A 20,495-nucleotide genomic window follows, 5' to 3' on the forward strand; every position below is an offset into this window, starting at 1 on the left:
GATAGTTATTCAAATACATGAATGTTCACTCGAATATTATGCAATATCTTATATAGGAATCTAAGCAAGTAGAGGGGAATGCAACAAGATTAATTAATTTTATCGGAAGATCCCGCTGTTTCAAAATTTATAATCTTACTTTAGAGCAGTTTTAGAGCCATTCCTGCCCCACCCCTCCCCCCAGAGGGAAAAAGCTGTCCTTTATTGGTTTTATATAATTTACATAACGGCTGAGACCCCATGATATTTGTTTGATAATAAGACTGAAACACAGTCACGAACTGTTTAACATGACACTGACACGCAAACTCTAAAAATCATAAAAACAGACATAGTCCATTGAAAATTATTTAGAACAGTTCATGAAAACTCTTGCAAAAAAAACCGCTCTCATTTTCTTGAGAAAAGTGTGTCTTCTTTTCAGTATTATTATTTTCTTATTTAAAACTGCTTGAAATGCAAATTGTTTTGAAGACATTTTGCCAACCTTACAAGTCGTCAAAACAGATCACTTGACGGACAATATATCATTTTGGAGATGTAAGCAAATCAAAAGACAGCTCTTGCAAAAAAGAAACTCTTGTATTTTCTCGAGAAGAGATTATCTTAGTTATCTTGGTTTATCTTTTACGATACTTATTATCGTGGCAGCCAAGTACTACCTAAAGTAATACAACAGTGTTTCCAAGGCACACCAACCCTAAAAATCATCAAAACAGATCAGACTGAGCTGGTTGACAATAGGGTCTATATAAATACAAGAGTCTTACTGGGAAAAAAGAGAGCGGTTTGGAAAAAGTGGGGGTTCCTGATCACAACATTCTCGAATCCATCTGGAAACATTCTCGTTCCCTCTAGTCAACAGTGTACTGTTTTCATTCGATAAACCCAAAATAAACCCTTCATAGGTCATTCACTTTGATGAACGTTGTTGCTTTTGTTTTATGGATAGCTAACTACTTTACTGTAGTTACAAATTGTGAAGTATACCTAAAAGTGGAGGAGCTGGGCCACTGTTCTTACTGTTTGCAATTGCAACTATAAAGCTTAAGACCTAAACCTTACCTTATAAGCAGATTAGATGACTGGCAATTTATTTTGACTTAAGAGACCATGAATGATATCTGTTTGAATGTAACTCCTGTAAAAATCGCACAATCTTCTCGTACAATTCGGAATTTATAGATACTCGTGATGTTTTGAAAGTTCTCAAATTGGACTCAACTAATGCCTCGTCCAATTTTGAAAACTGTCAAAACATCACTCGTACCTATAAATTCTGAATTGTACTCGAGATCGTGCGATTTCCTATACTAAACGGTGCACATAAAGTACCTTTAAGTAGATGATTTGATAATATACATACATAGGCCATTTGAGTTTCCTGTGGAGGGAAATTATTGTCTGGACGAATAGTGTTTTGTTCTTAAATTGATAGGCCTGGTTGCGCTAGAATAGCGTTAGACGACCTTTGGAGTAATTTATTATTCCGTGTTGTAAACCAGTCGAAGATGATGCACGTTAGTGTAATTCATGTCTGCAGCAATCAGTACCAATACAAACTCTGCATTACAGGTTTTCCCACAGAAAACAAAAAAAAATATAGCTATAAAATATATATTCAACTATAGAATACCCCGCAAATCATATGCATATATTAAATTCTATTGTTGTATGGCTCTTAGTTCTGACCAACTGCGTATAATTTTGTTATGTTCTTGTCGAATGATGTCAGCAGAATTTAAGATATCTGATATCGATTGTTATGTCCGAATGAAGTTCCGTAATTTTCGTATTTCTTTTTTTTGTTTTGTTTTTGTTTTTGTTTTTTTTTTGTTTATCTAGGTTTCTACTCTCCTGAATATTCAGAGAAATCATTAAAATACAAATTACACTCGTCAGACCTTTTAAAATGGTCTTTGAGTTCAAACGACGTCAGAAACTTCTAGGGCTTATGAGTTTCAGACATTTTATTGTCTCTATACATAATATTGATCGAAAATCCTTCAGTAAAACTATAGAGATCATGTTTGGAAACATTGCAAAACTCCATTAACTTGCGAACTCTTTACTCCCGAATTCAGATCTGATTTAAGATATAAATTGGCCCAGTTCAGACGTCGAACGTTTCCCGTGTTGAATCTAATTGCCTCTGAGGTCTAGAGCTGTTTTGCTTTGATCTAGTCGAAGTATGCCTGGCGCTGAGCAGTCGTCGTTTTTTTATCTTTTCACGGTGTATAATTTACCTTTTTATCATTACTGTTTCATTAGAAACACCGACGCAGTTCACACTAGTTTTTAGCTAGTTATCTCGTCTTTTGTAGTATTATAGCTCTATACGTTTACTTAGCCACTGGTCTCAAAGGAAAACAGATTCGACACTGCAAACGTTCAACTTCTGAATTGGACCTTAGTCGACTTACTTACCGGCTGTGAACGTGCTCACAAAAAAAAACTAGCTTTTCGAGAAAGGTTTCTTAAGTCATTGTCTCGTTGCAGTTCTTTATGGATGTTTGTGGTCTGTGGTATTTAAATTTTAATGTTAAGCTCGTTCAACCAGTTCGTTATAATATAAACTGAAAGTTTTTTTTTTGTCATTAATATTCAAATTCCGCCTATCAGCACGCAATGGCGAAACAACTAAAAAAGGCTTAACAAATGAATTTCTGGATTATAAACAACAAAGTATTACAAATAGTTAAGGAGAATGATCGAATATTTTTAAAAAAATACGATAATCCGATCGAATGGAGTTCGTCTGAATTGAGTACAAGTTGCGCATGCGCCATTCCGTTTCGAAATTTCGAGAGGTGCCCGCTATTTGTGAGTCAGCTGAAAGAAACGTATTTAAATTTTCTTTTTTCTTCAGCAATTCTTGCAATATAAAGAAATTATATTTCATCTTTTAGATTCTTATAAGATGTTGCCTCAGAAGAGAAAATACAGATGAGAGACAGGGCGAGCGTAAACAAACAGCTTTGTCCCTGACGTAAGTTTTCAAAATGTACAAACCCGCTTTCTCTCACAGACATTGGACATAAGTTTTTTAGAGGACATGATTAGAGAAAAATGGCTTGATATTTGACGGGAGCTCAATGCTTTGATAGGTTCCTCAAAACATAGTTTCATCGCTGTCATCTCACTGCCTCTCGTAACCTGTCTACAGCCGCTTCCCACTCCTCCCCCTTACGGGGAAAAATGGGGAGGGCTTGGAAGCGGGTGTACACAGGTTATGCCTCTCGACGATTCGATTCGATAATCTCAGCCACCTTCACATGTGATTAGACTGATTGTCATCGTCATCGTCATCGTTATCATTATTATTAGTCGCTGTAGCAGCATTAGTATTATTTGAAAAAATAAAGTTTTTAGATTGAGTTCAGTAGTAAACAAAAGTAAACCAAAACAAGACAACTGACTTTAAAAATTTGTATTTTTAAGATAAATATTAAAAATAATCTTAAAATTTTGCATCACAAAACAATACCCAACCCATAATTTATAATGCCTTGATGCAACTAACCCATTAAGGCTGCGTTCATTATGTATGGCAGAGGGGAGGGAGCAGGTGAAAATGAGGGGGAATCGGGAAAGTTTTGGTAGGAAAAAGGGGAATAGAGCACATTTTTATCAGAAAAATGGGGGGGGGGGATGCACAATTGTTGGAAGAAGCTACGAGCCATGCTTCGGGGGGATCGTATATTGCATGACTTTAAGGGGGGGTGTTAAGAATTATTCTGGACATTTCAAATTTTCACCTGCGCTTCCTCACTCTGCCATACATTATGAACGCAGCCTAATTTAACTAAAATTTATTTGTAAATAATTCATTTTTTATACATCTGTTTCTCGGATGATTGCTGTGTATGGTATACTTTCATATAAATTTTCGGAGGAATACATTCTTGATAAAAGGCTGTCTCTTTGATTTACCAGTTGCTGCATAGAAAAATACTGTTCGAGTATCAAACTCAATCTATTTTGTCGATCGTCTTCTTTAAATAAAGTTATTTTCGGAGCAGTATCCTGTGCTTTCATTGATGCATAAGTAGGGAACGAAGTGTGTGCTTTTGCTGAGACAATTTTGTCATCATCATCAGCAGGCTTGATCTCCTGACGCGTAGAGCGCATGCTCCATTGTTGGACGATTTCTGAAGGGAGGAGGATTGGAATTAAGAAAAGAAGACAAACACCAATGAACGTAAGACCTCCGGCCATGATGAATGCTGGCTCATATGATCCAACCATTCCGTACATAGCACCTTAAAAAAAGCATTCATTTGAATTAGTTTTTTTAAAGCGTCACGTTGCTATTTTTGTGGTTCTGGTCATAAGCAAAATTCGGCCACTAACTTTGAAAGCGGTCTATCTAAGCTGAACATACGCAGTGCTAATATGGTCGTCTCCGTTGCTGACCATATGGAGCGTGGGCTCTTATTTGTACCTTTATTATCGCTATCGACTATTCTCTGGAGCAATACTGACACATTTGCGATCATCTAGTGCGTTAGAATTGGTTACTTAGAGCGTTCGATTCGGTTCTAATCGGTAATTTCTACCGCTACGAGCTATCAAGTAGTTGAAGACTACAATATTACTTTGGTGTACGTAGATAGGAAGATTGAATACATTTTTGGGTAGATATGATTGTAGATATATAGCAGCGTTGAAAAAGCGTAGAGTTGATCATTTGGCGTCGTCACTAAGCACGCGCTTCTTATGCAATCACTAAAATTTACAATCATCAAATCGCAGACTTTAATAAGTAGCTAATCACTAGAAATGCTCATGCGGGAGCAACACTTATTGATTGATTAATTCTTGATAAGAGAGTAGCTGTGTTCTCGATCCTTTGACTCACCCGCCACTGGTGGACCTATCATCATTGGGATGCAACTAAAGAAGTACATCATCCCAAAAGCAGACGCCATGTTTTCTTGCCCGACGATATCTCCTGTCAAAACAGCAATGAGAAGTACAAAGCAGCCATCATGGAAACCAAATGCCCAGCAATAGAAAGTCATACTCTCTATTGATGTCATGATAGGTAGTAAGGTAGTCAGTACACTACAAACCAGCAGGCAGAACTGATATAAGTAAATTCGATTGACACGTGGATGGTCTGAAATTCGACCGAAGACAATTTTACCAATGGTTTGTGAAATGGCTAGATAACCAATGAGTATGGCGCCTTTACTCTTGGGAATATTTAAGTCTTGACAATGACGGACCTGTCCGTGGAAAAAAAAAGAATTGTAAGAAGGTTGTCACGTGAAAATCGCAGGAAGAATAATTGACACATGTCAATCACAATCACTGGTCCACAAAACAAAATAAAATGAATGAAATAACAGACATGTGTCAATCATGAATAAAAGATGTATCGTTGAATTTGCCTGCTTTGAGGCTCTACTGACAAGAGATAAACGGTTAAGGAAAAACGGTGGGCCAAATATAAGGATGACAGATAGGAATGAATTAAGAGGCATTCTTTAGTCTTCATCCTTTATTTTTTGCATGTAAAAACAGCTATAAAAAGGCTATAAAATCAGCACTAACAAACGAATTTGTTCTTACCAGATGAACGTACGGGATGTAAAAACCAAAGAGCACCAAAGAAATGATGATGATCCACAATACATAAGCCTTGTTCTTAAACAACGATAAATTGATAAATTTCTTCTTTCTTTCGGGTTTTTTCTCGTTTGTTGTATCGCAGTCGTCAATTTTTATCCTTAGAGGAGGCTTAATGAAAAATTGAATAAATGAACACAGGAACTGTGCAGACGCGATGAGACTCAAGATGCGCATTGCGCCTCTCCAACGATATCTTTCGAGCAGTAGCTCAACCACTGGAGAAAGAGCTAGAGTTCCTGCACCAGCACCAGATAATGCCAAACCATTCGACGTTACGATATGTTTCCGAAAATATTGGTCTAAAATCAATATCGATGCATAGTAACAAAAACTGGAACCAATGGCAACAAGTATAGAATATGACAAGTACATAAGACTAATGCTCGTTGCGAAGGATGTTGCGAGGAGTCCAAGACTGAATAACGCATTGCCGATAAGTGAAACTGTTCGAATGCCAAATTTGTCACAGATCGCTGTTGTTAAAGGACCAAGTAAAAAGCTGAGACCAAAGGACAGTGAGCCTACCCAAGCTGAAAAGAGAGAAAATAGCATTAACAAATGAAACTATTTATCTGTATCACTAGCCATTTCAAGTTTATCTACTTTGTTTGTTGGTGGAGAGGTTGTTGGATGTCAGTTGGTGGTGAGGTTGTTGGATGTCAGTTGGTGGAGAGGTTGTTGGATGTCAGTTGGTGGTGAGGTTGTTGGATGTCAGTTGGTGGTGAGGTTGTTGGATGTCAGTTGGTGGTGAGATTGTTGGATGTCAGTTGGTGATGAGGTTGTTGGATATCAGTTGGTGGTGAGGTTGTTGGATGTCAGTTGGTGGGGAGGTTGTTGAATGTCAGTTGGTGGTGAGGTTGTTGGATGTCAGTTGGTGGTGAGGTTGTTGGATGTCAGTTGGTGGTGAGGTTGTTGGATGTCAGTTGGTGGTGAGGTTGTTGGATGTCAGTTGGTGGAGAGGTTGTTGGATGTCAGTTGGTGGAGAGGTTGTTGGATGTCAGTTGGTGGTGAGGTTGTTGGATGTCAGTTGGTGGTGAGGTTGTTGGATGTCAGTTGATGGTGAGGTTGTTGGATGTCAGTTGGTGGAGAGGTTGTTGGATGTCAGTTGGTGGAGAGGTTGTTGGATGTCAGTTGGTGGAGAGGTTGTTGGATGTCAGTTGGTGGAGAGGTTGTTGGATGTCAGTTGGTGGAGAGGTTGTTGAATGTCAGTTGATGGTAAGGTTGTTGGATGTCAGTTGGTGGTGAGGTTGTTGGATGTCAGTTGGTGGTGAGGTTGTTGAATGTCAGTTGGTGGTGAGGTTGTTGAATGTCAGTTGGTGGTGAGGTTGTTGAATGTCAGTTGGTGGTAAGGTTGTTGGATGTCAGTTGGTGGTGAGGTTGTTGGATGTCAGTTGGTGGTGAGGTTGTTGGATGTCAGTTGGTGGTAAGGTTGTTGGATGTCAGTTGGTGGTAAGGTTGTTGGATGTCAGTTGGTGGTGAGGTTGGTGGATGTCAGTTGGTGGTGAGGTTGTTGGATGTCAGTTGGTGGAGAGGTTGTTGAATGTCAGTTGGTGGTAAGGTTGTTGGATGTCAGTTGGTGGGGAGGTTGTTGAATGTCAGTTGGTGGTAAGGTTGTTGGATGTCAGTTGGTGGTGAGGTTGTTGAATGTCAGTTGGTGGTAAGGTTGTTGGATGTCAGTTGGTGGAGAGGTTGTTGGATGTCAGTTGGTGGTAAGGTTGTTGGATGTCAGTTGGTGGAGAGGTTGTTGAATGTCAGTTGGTGGTAAGGTTGTTGGATGTCAGTTGGTGGTGAGGTTGTTGGATGTCAGTTGGTGGTGAGGTTGATAAATGTAACTGGTATTAGTCGATTTGTTTTAAAACAATGGAAATTTCGAAACATTCTTTCATGTTGGCATAATATAACCGAATGACAAAAACCATTGTGTGGAACAAACAAAAATCTGCTTCATTTCACATGTCAATCTCTCGCCTAATAAAATACGTCGCTAGCATCACAAACCTAACTTGCTGGAAGGACTAACATGAGCATGATAAAACAAAAACGTGATATGGGAATGAGGAATTGGAATGTATCCCTAACAGATGTGACTCAAATTCCCGGCTCCAATTAATTCAGTATCATAACGTCATTCGGTTCGCTTCGCTAAACTAAGACAAAAGATGTTAATGTCCAATGTTATTTCGTAAGCGATTTTTTCAAAGCCTTATTGTGCGTTCAGCTTTATATAGAAGACCCAGATTAACTTCGAATATTAAAACTACGTAAACAGAAGTTGTTAAAAGTCGCTAATAAATTTTGCCCTGTACCATAGAGTGATTTAGAGTCGGCATCAATGACGGGCATCATGACAAGGATACCGATATTTGTAATGTTTAAAAACATGAGCCACACAAAGAAGCATCATTCAATCTCAACGACTTTTCATACCGCTTACTGTTTCTGTTGTGCCGTTCTAAATATAATAAAAACAAAAAAAAAGAGTTTTTAATAATACCATGTATATGCATGGCTAGTCGCATTCATAGTTTGTATTTTTAAGTAGATTAAAAATCGGTGCCAAAGGTTTGAGAAATAATGTTTTTTCATCGCGATAAACACATCGCATTCAAGAATGCCATGGACCGTCTTCTTACGCGTCTGCTGGTGGTGACTAGATGAACAGGACTCGGATAGTGCAGACGTGCAATTGCAAGGATTTTCGCTTTTCGCTTTTCGCTTTTCGTTGCTTTGTGTTGTTTTGTTTCGCTTATAACTCAAAAGACCAGATTTCATCGAAACCCTGAAACAACCTCTCGGCTGATCAAAGTTAAAACACGATTAACTCTGTTAGATTTAGTCTGTAGGTTTTACAGAGGATTCGATCGAAGGAAAACTTGGGAACCATAAAAATAGCCTTGTCTACATTTTCTGGAGCTATAATCTTCTACGCTTGTTTCACATGAGTACAAGAGCTTTAAGTCTGAAAATTTGAACTTCTTTTTAAAATCATGAATAAGTTAGATCCAAGACAAACAACAACAACAAAAAAAAAAAAAAAAAAAAAGGCAGATCGAAGTTTTATCTTTATGTCGCACTTAGTAAGGAAGGGAATTTCAACTGAAATTAAATTTGGGATCTTCAATCAAACAGTGGTTTTGCCAGAAATTTGGGGCTCAGATAGCTTCTATTATGATGAATATAAAAAACGTTTTGTATTGTTTGTGCCAGCTTTTTAGCATAAAACTGAAATATATAACTACCACCGTGACCAATACACACAGCAGAGTTGAATTTGTAAATATGCTTTTCAAAACTTACCTGTTGCTGCTTTGGATTTATTAAATTCATTTAGAAGATCGATGTAAAAGGATCCAAAAATGTTATGAGTTCCGATTACTATGAACTGTTGAATGAACGACGAAAACACGATAAGCCAGCTCAGCCCTCCATCAAGCTTGCCTCGTACGTGACATCTAATATCTCTGCAAGTAGGCATCTTCGACTCCATCAACTTTTCCTGTGTAAATAAGAAAGTTTGAACTGAGAATGTTATTCAAACAACGGTGATTGATCGATGTCTAAATTACGAAACATTGTGTGTGTTAGGTAGCAAGCGAAACAACAAGCAGAAATCGTTATTATATAAGTCACGTCGCAAACCGCATAAAAAATATAATAGAAGCATTTACAATAACGGTTGCAGCGTCCAAAAAATTCCGATGAAAAATCCTTATTCGAAATTCAGAAGTTAACTAGTTAAAATTGAATATCTTACCGGGATTTCAGGAGAGCATATTTTCTTTGCGAATTAAAGCTATGTGACTGTTCATGGATGGCAACTATATTTACTCCGACACCAAACATTTCGTTTCAATTGTTATGTTTAACCAGAAATCCAGTTTTACCTGTTATGCATCAAGGATGAACGATTGGCAGAAACAAATGAGATCATTCTAATTATACGTACAGATCGACACACACAAAAAAATAAATCCTTATTTCAACACATTCTATTTACTTTATGTATTTTAGTATTACTTAGGAATGGTTTGAGACGTAAATTCAACATTTTTGATTCAGAATCTTGAAGTAAATGATATGCAAATTATTCCCTTAAAATTCTTCTAGCAGGAAAAGTTCTGTTTTCTATCGTTTTTAATATAGAAATTATTTTCTGAGGGGTCCGTCTTAAAAAAATAGCAAGAAGAGATCAGAAAGTAGTACCCACAGTCCTATGCACCACAAGTTGTTTAAAACCAGTTTTCCTTTGGGGTTTGCAAAGGTGAATGCAGCTTTAACAATTCAGCTCTGAGTCGTTACCTTGTTCTTCTTTAGTTCTAGTTCTTGCTCTCTTCCCATCACTCCTTTCTGTGATAATGTTGATGAGTAAATTAATTAGTATCAATATGATAATAATATTCAATCTTAGTCATTCCGAGGTTGAGAGCGAAACTGGGTAGAGTTGGGACTGCGCTTCATTTTGGGACGACTGTTTTAGGAGCTAATTTAGAAGGTAGCGTCTATTTCGTGCCCTAAAATAGTCTCATAATGCACTACAAATGCCAACTTATCCCAGTTTTTCTCTCAACCTCGTAATGGATAATAATGGTGTGCTTTGACCCATTGGGAGCAATCAAAAATCCTGTTTGTCGTTCGTGCAAGGTCAATAGACCTATCCCGAATTTGCTTGACTGACCACGAAACAATGGTTTGAAGTCGAGATTGAACTTGATTCTCTTATTCATCAAGTTCAACCTCGACTTGAAACCAAAGCCCATCAATCTACCCATGTGATGTTATTATTTAAAACAGATAATTTGTGATGTACATTAAACGCGAATTCCAACAGGAAGCCGGCATAGAGGTGGTCTTCTAAAATTTAACCCCAGTTCCTGTTTTCTGCTTTTGATTTAGAATATTGATTATTAGTCATCTGTTATCTTGCTTGTACCTTGAGCTTATTGACCCCTAGCGTAGGGGTCAGGTTTTCGCTGCAATAACTAAGTTCTTGGGAGGCATATTTAGAAGGCAGCATCTTCATTGTGCTGCCAATGCAACAAAAAACTCATAGAATTGCAATAAAATTTTGCAACGCGGAATTGTTTTTGCAATGTATATCGTCGGGTAGCATAAAACAACTATACGGGCCAAAACGAAATTAGTATGTCTTTTTAAAAGAATCGATACTTTGAATCAATAAAAATGCATGACTCCTGTCTCTGTAAAGCTTTCCATTAAGCCGCACGCATTTTCATGGAGTCACGCATTTTCATGGAGTCACGCATTTTCATGGAGTCACGCATCTTCATGGAGTTAAGCATGTTCAGTAAGTCAAAGTATCGAGTCTTTTCTATAAAAAATACTAATTTCATTTTGACCCGTGATTTGTCCTCCAAGTTCAAGCAGAGAGAACATTATATGAGTGAATTAGGAAATGCATTTAAAATTGAGCCTATTCGTGCGTCTCGCAACATTTCCAGCTGTAAAATTTTGTTTAATGCTGCCTGACGATATCATCTGCACATGAATTTACATGATTGTAACAATAATATACTTTGTAAGTCAAAATGGTTTTAGTACTGATGACTGCTCTAATGAAAATGAAGCAGGGAACAGTGATCAATTTTTTGAGAGTCATGGGCGATGTCGACAGTTGGCCACAGGTATCCCAAGCGTCGTGAAATTTTTAAATAATGAATTCAAATATTTTAATGCTATTCAGGCATACGTAGCTTACTTATGTTGATCGCGACTGCATCAAACTTATCTTGACCTCACCAGCAGCGTGAACTTGGCTTGGAATTATTTTCCTGATAATGTTATTTGCATTTTTCCGCTATTAATATACTATCATATAATTTGCGCGTTCATTGGACAACAAAAGCCCATCTGTTAGAATTTATCATGGGGTTAACTCACACGAATCAACAAAGAGCTCGGCGTGTGTTTGTATCAGGTTGAACCGTGGTTGCGGATGTGGTGTAAAAGAGGTTTTGCACCATCACGTGATGGCAGCCATGTTGGATGGCAGGAACAGTACAATCGCTTTAAATATAAGAAAGAATTTAATTCCCAAGAGTAATATAGGAATTTTATTGTTCTGCCATGTAACCACAGGCAGCCCGGTACATTGTGCCATGGGCACGTGATGGTGCAATATTTCTGACCACCAACATATGGTGAAAACTTTATATGAGTAGCTCTAAAAAATATCGTTGTAGGCCACATTTCCTTTGGGGTTATTACTGATGCAATTACTATTTGCCAAAGGCCAAAACCAAAAAAAAAAAAAAAAAAAAAGGATACTGCAACAACAAATACCAATTCATTACGACGTAATTTAAAACTTAGTCGGTTCTTGAAAGGAGCAACTGATTGTCATATGTAATGTTTTCAAACCAATGTGGTCAAAAATTACATTTTCGGCATTGCTACTTTTTGAGAAAATATTTTTTAAATGTGCAGAAATTTTCTAATGTTTAAATAGTAGTCTTATATTCAGTTTATCGTGTCTAAAATCAACAAAATAACTAAGTATTGACGGAGTTAAAATCAAGAAAATGACGGCTTCACATGCTTTCAAGTTCGACCCCGTTGAGCTGCGTCACTACTGTACTTGCGGTGGTGATAAGCGACGACAAGTTTTTTTTCTTTCTTTCTTTGCAAGATTTTTTTGCTCCTTTACATCGTATTATTGACATCATTATGGGTGGTAAAGCTGCAAAGCCGCAAAAACAAAAGCATAGAAATCCATTTTTTTTCCTTTGAATAGAAATTTACCTTAAAGGAAGCCCGAGAAACTTGCCTAAACCCGGATAATACTGTTCTAGCTCTCCAAATGCCAAGCAAGCAAAGGACTGATCTGCTTGCATCGAGAAACCTACTAGTCAGAATGAAACTCAGTTTAAAATAAATTGTTAGCGGAAGCTACGTCATGTGGCCGGATATTTATCAATTGATCATATTCCTCACAAATTCGAGGGCTGTCATACGTTTCTGCGCGACCTTAGTCCTCCTAGTGTGCAGGTTTTAACTTCTGTCAATCAAAAATGTCAAGGTTAAAAATTGTACGAAAAATATGTTTCGTTTTTTTTTTTTTTTTTTTTTTTTTGGAGCACACGTGAAGAAATGATCTTTGGACAGTGCAAGTTTCGGCAACGACACGGTTTTTTAGGGGGGTGGGGTTGGGGAAAAAGTTACTGTTTGATATTTTTAGGGTGAGAGGTTTGGGTACTGTAGAGCAAACGGCTTGCGATTGATGCTCGATTCAACACCTTCCATACATCGCATCACTGGTCGAACATTAATTGTGATCTATTGTGTAAATCTTCTTGGTTCTATCCCATTTCTTTTTTCGATTTCTTTTAGAAAAATGTATTTCTTTCCCTGTCTTCCTTTTCTTACAAATATGAAAACACTGCCTTTGGGTTTCCTGTGGACAACCGCAGTGTGATGCGGTCAGTGGTCAACAGAGGACGCATGCGTTTGAGGATATTCTATTCCTGGCGCGGAATTTACAAACTTTTTGAAAAAGTAAACCTAAAGTATTTCTAGTTTTGGACACGCAAAAAAACACTTTTAATCATTTAAATGCAGAAAATAAGAATCAGTAATGTCACTTAGCGAAGAAGGAGTGTTCGCTGTAAGTCAGGATAGAATTTCAAGCTCTGAAAATGGTGCAAATTCAAGCGTTGAAGAAATGGAAGTTGAAGAACAGCAACAATCTGGGGATCGAGTTGAAGAGAACGCTGAAACAAGTGTTTTAAACTTTCCGTCCACACAACAGGCTCCTGAACCAGGAGTAAGCACTCTATCACAAGAAAACGATCCTCCTTTAGCACCGGAATCCGTAACACACGAAGCAGAAACGAATAATTCTACTCCACTGGAGGCACGAACGGTTCCACTCGTGAACCAACCAATTATAGTAGAATCGCCAGACGAGTTTAGAGACGAGTTCAAAGCCAAGAGTTCAAAAAGAGCAAAGATATCGAAATCACCTTTAAAATCGCCTGAAAAAGAAGACGAAGTGAGTATTAAGAATAAATGTTTAATTCGTGTTTTTGTCATTTCCATCGCAATTTTAAAAATATGAATGCGTGCAACGTGTGTTGCATAACCATTCGAAACGAACAAACGCCACATTTGTTGTAGGAAGAGATAACTAGCTAAAAACTGGTGTGAGCTGCGTCGGTGTTTCTAATGAAACAGTAATGATAAAAAGGTAAATTATACACCGTGATCTTTTCACGGTGTATAACTTACTTTTTTATCATTACTGTCACATTTATCAAAGTTTGCATTGTTTGCATTTTACTTATTTTAGGCCCAGTGTTGTCCAATATGTTTTGAACCTTGGTCCAATTCAGGTGCTCATCGTCTGGCTTCGCTAGCATGTGGACATTTATTTGGCAAGAGGTTAGAAATCTTTTTTCCTGTTTTTAAAAAAATATTAACTGATTGATGCACTGATTTTAAGTCAACTCCAGGGACAGTTATGCAATGCTTGATTACTCGTATATCAGCATATTAGGTTTTCAACGACTGAGGAAGGAGAACGAGAGAAACCCTGGAATAACGTCTTATCAAGGGAGACACCTAACAAACTACTCACACGTGATAGTAAGTCCAGGAATCAAACCTGCACTTTAATAAGACCTCAAAAACGAAGTCAGTCTACTAATTTTTTGTTTGCACATGACGTCATAGTCGCCATGTTGGATGATTTTAACATAAGAATTGTCAATGAATTCTTTTGTTGTATCATCCAACATGGCCGACATGTCTTTTTTATTTCACTCCCTTGGGAAGGATTGAAAACCAGCAATACTACACAAACCATAATTCCGAACCAGCCAGACGACTACTAAAGCTATGGATTTCTCAATTGACCACTTCTGCAATGACTACAGCCCAGATACTTCAGTACATTCAATCTCAACTCTATCATGAATTTTATTTTTTAGCTGCATAGAAAGATGGCTCAAGGGAAAAGGAAGTAATGAAAAATGCCCTCAGTGCAATGCACCTGCAAGACGAAGGGACATAAGGAATATTTATGCCAAGGCATTAAAGACCATTGATACAACAGAGAAAGATCGAGCTCTAGAAGAACTCGAAAAGGAAAAGAAACTAAGGCAAAGAGCTGAAGAAGCAGAAGCCAGAGCATTACTTCAGTATCAGCTGGTGAAGGCTGAATGCGAAAGAATGAAAATTACTTTGTTGCAACAGCAAGAATTGAGACTTGCAAGGTAAGAAATAAGTTTTCCTGATGTGTTTCTGTCATTCCTTTTTTTCACATATTCTCATCTTTGCATCATAATTAATGCAACCAAACATCTATTTCACCCCGGCTGGCTCTCAGTCTGACCTCTAGCTCAGCTGGTAGAGCATCGGTAGTACAATTCCAAAGGTCGTGGGTTCGATTCGTCGGAAATTAATTTTTCCGAATTTATTTCCAAGGGTCTTTCGCCTGGAATAACCTTGTTCCCAAGCACTAAAACTTATCTATATTTCTATACCTTTTTTGGTTTATCAAAATTAATATATCTAAGACTCAATTTATTCAAATATTAATTCATTTGTGTGTCTGTGTTTGGGAGTGGGTGAGTAGAATACAGTATGCTGTACTGTGTCTGTTTTGGGGTCACTTGGTCAATTCCCAGACTTGGCATCACAAGTTAGTAGAGTTTGTTACTAGGTCTGTGTCCACTAGCCCTACAGTAGGAAGCTCATTTGCTGTTTGAGCAGAGCTAATTTTGTTTACCTCACAGTTCCAGCTCCTGTGCATGCAAAAGACCAAATTCAGAAACCAGGACTGTAGGAGAAGCATCAAGCCAGGCCTTTACTTCAAACAAGTGCTATATCCTTCAAGGAACATCTCAAATATCAAAGGTACTGTAGTTCTTATGATTATCTTCTCATTATATTCTACCAACAAAAGATTGAATACAAGCTCTATATTAGTAGGTATTTTTAGACAGTAAGTTGACTGCATAGCACAGAGAGGTTTCCACAGAAGTATAGCTATAATTTATAGCACTGTGAGACTGCACTAACCAAGGCTACTCAGACAATTTTTCATATGTGTGTGTACATGATCAGTAGTGAACGAGAAACAGTTTAAACTCCAGAATTTGTCATCCTGTTATTCAGCATTGAAAACATGTTTGTGAATTTGATTTAAAATTTGTTAGGGTGGCGTTGGTTAATAAAGTCACACTTTAAGAAGTACCCAGTAAGGCTAGACCAAGCGAGTAGCCTTGGGAATAAATGATGTTTTCCAACTAGGCCACTTGCTGAAATTGAAATTTTACAGCTGAAATTTTATCGATACCTTTAAAAAAAAGCCTCTGGGCTGATTGAAGTCAGGGCATGGCTAACTCACAGGATGAAATTGGAATTTAGCATGTTGGTTTTTGCAGAGTGAGGAAACCTAAGAACCCAAAGAAAAAACTCTTGAAACACAGGAGAGACCTACAGCCTGTAGTAACAAACTCTACTCACTTGTGATGCCAAGTCTGGGAATTGACCCAAAGACCCCAAATACATATTTACTCATTTAATTTTCATCGAATGCTGTTTTTTTTCCAGGGTGGTTCTAGAGTGATGTCATTTGATGAGCACCATGCTCTTCTAGTAATATCAAAACCATCAGCAAATCAGCTGTTTCCAGGATTTGGAGTCCTCAAGGTACATATGAATATTTTTGAATTATTAATTATTAATATATAAATAGGTAAACAGTTGCACCCAGGTGAATTAGGTCTATTTTACATATGGCAAGCATACGACTTGAAATGAGATTCAATGTTTCTACATTTCACATACATGTACATGAATTTGCATTATAAATACATATATGTTCTATTTTCTGTAGGTCAGCTCTCTAGATGTCAAGCACTCTGAATTTGTGCAGATTCACCAGAAGCCACTACGGGATGCCTGTTTCAGTTGTCAAGGAGATGGACTGTTATTGACAGCTGGGATGGACAAGACAGTTAAGATTACAAGCATGATAAGCAATACTGTTGTACAAAGGTTAGTTTATTTTTTATGGGGATCAATTAAGGGTGGTGTAGAGGTAGTACACTAACTTCTTACTTCTGACGTCTTAGGTTTTTTTACTAGACTTGGCAACGCATGTGAATAGAATTTGTTAGCTCTCCCTTGATTCTAGGTGTCCAGAAAAAATTTTCATTGGGATCCCTGTGTAGTTTTGGTTGCATGTGCATGGTAGTAGGTCAAGTTAACCCAAGGAGAAGTAATAAAAAACCAGTGTATGTAAGGTCATGGCCTTCGGAATTGATTCTATGTATGTCTTTCCATACACTAGGGCTTTCTCCATGCTCTAAGGTTTAAAAATGACACACTAAACTTTAATTGGATCTGTGAGCTAGCCATTAAGTGTAAAGTTTGTTGATCCATAATTAATTTATGAATGAATAAATGTGTAACTTTTTCCAGTTATTCAACGCCAGTACCTGCCTGGTCCTGTGCCTGGAACAACAGCGACTCTAACTACATGTATTGCGGGCTAATGAATGGCTCTTGTCTCATGTTTGATGTCCGAAACACAAATACATTCCTAAAGAATCTAAAAACCGAGGGGGATAGTTCATGTCCTGTCATATCATTAGCTCATGTGAAGCCTGATATCAACTCAAAATTAAGGTATGTACGTATATGACTAAGAATAATTCAATCAATCAATGTATTGCTCATTTCTCTTAGAGAAACATTCAGCTCTCACTCTACTCGAGTAAGTTCAACTAGTACTTTGAAGCCAAGCTATTATGGCTGCGTCTAAAGCATTCTTTCAGAATCTGTGATGGTTGATATTCCTGAAATCTTTGGTAGATTGTTCTTATTAATGTTTTTATTGGACAGCCTTTTCTTTCGTTGCTTGTATCTATAAAAGTTAGCTTCTTGATATATCTGCAGTTTGAGGAGCGTATTATATGTGCAAACCATTTTAGTTGTTTCACAACAAAGTCCTTCAAGGGCGTTGCTCTAGTATATTCATGTATTTGCTCATTCGTTAGTTTATATGATATATCATATACTTGATCATCATCATCATCATCATTGTTGGTGTCAAAATCATTATTTGCTTTGTGCTGATGAAACCTTACAATTAATTTGATATCAGTCGAAAATATTACTGTATTCATGGTTCTGACTCCCCTTAGTTAGCTATGTCCCACATGGTCAACAAATTAGCAAGTCTTGGAATATCTCAGAATTTAAAACTCTGAAATGTTTTCTGTCCTTGCCTCAATCCTTGTTAAACTCTTAAAAACAAAATTTGTTTTAAAGAGTTTTACAAGAATTAAGAAGCAATTTTATTTTATATTTATTATATTAGATTGTATATTTTAATACTATGTACAGTAATTGTTTGTGGGACAATGTTTTAATTCTACTGGGAAAACTGCTGAGTCGGAACCATGAATGCTGTCCAATATTCCTGGATGGTTGGGCTTCCTGTGGTCACTGTTCTCCACAGGAACCCCACCCAAATATTTTATGTATACCCTATAAAATATCACAACGTTATTCTTAGTTCTTTTTCGTTGTTGTCTATTTCAGACCAGGGGGTCTACTTGTTTGTAAGCTTGGTGGTGCTTGTTTCTGGGAGAGCACGTTTGGTGTGGATTATCTTCCCCACACCTTGATGTTACCAGAAGGATCCTGTACTAGTCTGTCCTTTGAGCCGAAAACAAGGCATTGCATGTTCTCCTTGAGGCCATCAAAGAACTTACCGAAAACAAGACATGTGGTAAGTGGCCTACATTAAATCAGATATCATCATTATCACAAATCTTGATCATCATCATCATCATCATTATCATCATCTTAACTTTCTCCATCACTGCTGTCACCATCATGTTCATCAATTATTCTACTACTACTATCATATTCACCATCTTCACCACCTCTACGACCTCTGTACATGTATCTTCACCACAACAAACCTCAAGCACCAATATCATCATCATCATCATCATCACCATCTCCATCACTGTTATCTCCATCACCACTACTATTACCATTATCTTTGCCCACTCCTCCCACCACCATCATCTTCAACACAACCACCACTATCGCCACCACCACCATCATCATTTAATCATCAACAATACTGTAACCTCCATCATCTTCCCTCTTAACAGTACACTAGTCTACAAAGCTTTCGCTGTTGTATCACAGCGTGGGACAATCACAACAGAGCTGGCTCCAAACTAAGTGAAAGCCCAAAGATCGAATTAGAATTTAGAAGTTGATTTTTGAGGAGGGAGGAAAACCGGAGAACCCGGAGAAAAACCCTAGTACACATCATCATCACCATTATCTTCACCTGGTATACTACCTGTAACTACCACCATCATTTCTTTGTTGCTCTCATCATTGTCATCACATTCACATTCAGCTAAAAATCTTCAACAATTCTCTACTCGTTTTTAGGTGTGTGAGCTCCAGGGTAATGGAATTGGAGTATCAACCGCTAGGGCACAGTCCGAGGATGACCCAAGCACTGCACCTAATGAAGCAGATGGCTCTGCATCAAATGTGGGAAGCCTTATTACATGTAATTCAAAAATGCAATGTGTTGGTGGTCCAATCCAGAAGCTACTAAGCCGCTCGTCATTGTTTACCAGCCCTGATAATTCTGAGTCACTGATAGTTGCGGCACCAGACGAAGCAGCCAAAGCTGTAAGACAGTGCATCTTTTTATTCGTAACATTACTCCTTCTTTGCCATGTTTAGTAGTTTAGAAATAGTTATAAACAGAAGCCAAAAAACCCCAAAATCTTGAAGTCATATGTTGTAAAAACATGCAAAGTGCTCAAAATGGGAATTTTCTTCTTTATTTCTAATGGGCAAGTGTTTAGTTACTCTTTTATTCAATGCGATTTTATATTCTAGAAAAATTCTAATCCTCTTCATATTTTTTTACTTCCAGACTCTATTATGGGATGGTTTTACTGGCAACAAGCTTCAAAAACTTCCCTACCAAGGCGAAACAGTATTAGATGTGTTACCATTTACTGTTAATGGACACAGTTTTCTCACTACCATCACTGAGCAGAAACTGGATGTCTATCGATGGCAGTAGATACAAGTATGAAAATAATTTAGGAATTATAAAATTGAATAACTGAATAAATGCTCGAGGTGAGTAGCTTAGGCATAAGGATTTCCTATTTTTATGACCTTCCATCCTTTTGAGAAAAGAGTCTTTGTCAGAGGTACATCCATATCCATGTGTACCTCCTTGTGTTATTAGCAAAGAAAGAAATAATAAATAAGGAAAAGTTGCGATGAAAGCATTTTATATCATGGGAAAGCATTATATATTACCAAGGTGAATGGAACAATAGACCCTTTACCAAAATGGCAGCTGAAAATTCAAATGAGTTAAATTATAAAACCAATACTATTACTGGAAAGAGCACCTTTACTTTAGTAACCCTACGAAGATGCATTATGTCAAGTGTTATATCAGCCGAGAAAACTCAAATTGAAAATTTGACAAATTTACAGACATTTGTATGTCTGGGGGTATACTGTAGCGTGCTCGTATTGGTTTTTCTCTCAGTTTAATTTTAACTCAACTGAATTTTTTTGGCTGCCATTTTGGCAAGGGGTCTATTTCCCCATCTTGTAAGCTGTTCTTACTAATACCCAGTTGAAGTTTATTGATTAAATAAACATGTATATTTTTATATTGATAATCCAACATGATATTTTAAAATATCTCTAAAGTTAAAATTAAAATAGTTGTACATAGTTGTAAATTATAGCAGTTTATTAATAAATAGTTTGTTTGAATTAAAATATTGTACTTTACTTTACATTGCTAATACTTTTTGCAG

The 20,495-nt window shown here is 37.3% G+C and overlaps 3 protein-coding genes and 1 long non-coding RNA gene across 5 annotated transcripts in view; 2 read left to right on the plus strand and 2 right to left on the minus strand.

The window, feature by feature from the left end:
* The window catches only part of LOC116308606 (monocarboxylate transporter 13), a 7,072-nt gene extending 4,500 nt beyond the window's left edge, over positions 1-2,572 (minus strand). Inside the window, exon 1 of the mRNA XM_031719067.2 lies at positions 1,336-2,572. Coding sequence (XP_031574927.1) covers positions 1,336-1,368 — 33 coding nt within the window. The 5' untranslated portion in view covers positions 1,369-2,572. The remainder of the gene's footprint in view (positions 1-1,335) is intronic.
* The window catches only part of LOC148905375 (uncharacterized), a 24,647-nt gene extending 21,181 nt beyond the window's left edge, over positions 1-3,466 (plus strand). The window contains exon 3 of the long non-coding RNA XR_016121709.1: positions 2,910-3,466. This is a non-coding gene — a long non-coding RNA (uncharacterized LOC148905375). The remainder of the gene's footprint in view (positions 1-2,909) is intronic.
* On the minus strand, positions 3,416-12,481 carry LOC116308613 (monocarboxylate transporter 10). 2 transcript variants are annotated; one of them, XM_031719081.2, is made up of 6 exons: positions 12,397-12,481; positions 9,937-9,984; positions 8,935-9,133; positions 5,578-6,167; positions 4,862-5,231; positions 3,416-4,262 (listed from the first exon to the last, which is right to left on the minus strand). In XM_031719081.2, the coding sequence occupies exons 2-6, from the start codon at positions 9,973-9,975 to the stop codon at positions 3,835-3,837; spliced, it is 1,626 nt and encodes a 541-aa protein (XP_031574941.2). In that variant the 5' UTR covers positions 9,976-9,984; positions 12,397-12,481; the 3' UTR covers positions 3,416-3,834. The 2 variants fall into 2 exon arrangements, with proteins under 2 accessions (XP_031574941.2, XP_031574942.2); XM_031719082.2 differs by lacking the exons at positions 9,937-9,984; positions 12,397-12,481 and adding an exon at positions 9,392-9,510.
* A 271-nt stretch (positions 12,482-12,752) lies between these two features.
* LOC116308616 (E3 ubiquitin-protein ligase rfwd3.L) lies at positions 12,753-20,474 on the plus strand. Its single transcript, XM_031719087.2, has 10 exons — positions 12,753-13,645; positions 13,943-14,034; positions 14,583-14,867; positions 15,390-15,510; positions 16,210-16,308; positions 16,496-16,656; positions 17,083-17,289; positions 18,208-18,397; positions 19,084-19,332; positions 19,583-20,474. The coding sequence occupies exons 1-10, from the start codon at positions 13,229-13,231 to the stop codon at positions 19,733-19,735; spliced, it is 1,974 nt and encodes a 657-aa protein (XP_031574947.2). The 5' UTR covers positions 12,753-13,228; the 3' UTR covers positions 19,736-20,474.
* Positions 20,475-20,495: the final 21 nt, after the last annotated feature.

The sequence above is a fragment of the Actinia tenebrosa genome, unplaced genomic scaffold, assembly GCF_029948245.1.
Source record: "Actinia tenebrosa isolate PJP-AT-01 unplaced genomic scaffold, QUT_ActTen_1.0 PGA_scaffold7__59_contigs__length_16204524, whole genome shotgun sequence".
Taxonomy (NCBI): Eukaryota; Metazoa; Cnidaria; class Anthozoa; order Actiniaria; family Actiniidae; genus Actinia; species Actinia tenebrosa.

Bases quoted from the DNA above. Each gene is read 5' to 3' on its own strand.
- LOC116308613 (XM_031719081.2), bottom strand. From the start codon at position 9,975: ATGGGAAGAGAGCAAGAACTAGAACTAAAGAAGAACAAG. The intron at 6,168-8,934 runs GTAAGTTTTGAA...CTCTCTTTTCAG, and splicing joins TAAATCCAAAGCAGCAACAG to CTTGGGTAGGCTCACTGTCC. The intron at 4,263-4,861 runs GTGAGTCAAAGG...GCTTTTTTTAAG, and splicing joins GATAGGTCCACCAGTGGCGG to GTGCTATGTACGGAATGGTT.
- LOC116308616 (XM_031719087.2), top strand. From the start codon at position 13,229: ATGTCACTTAGCGAAGAAGGAGTGTTCGCTGTAAGTCAGGATAGAATT. The intron at 14,035-14,582 runs GTTAGAAATCTT...TTTATTTTTTAG, and splicing joins GGACATTTATTTGGCAAGAG to CTGCATAGAAAGATGGCTCA. The intron at 16,657-17,082 runs GTTAGTTTATTT...AACTTTTTCCAG, and splicing joins AGCAATACTGTTGTACAAAG to TTATTCAACGCCAGTACCTG.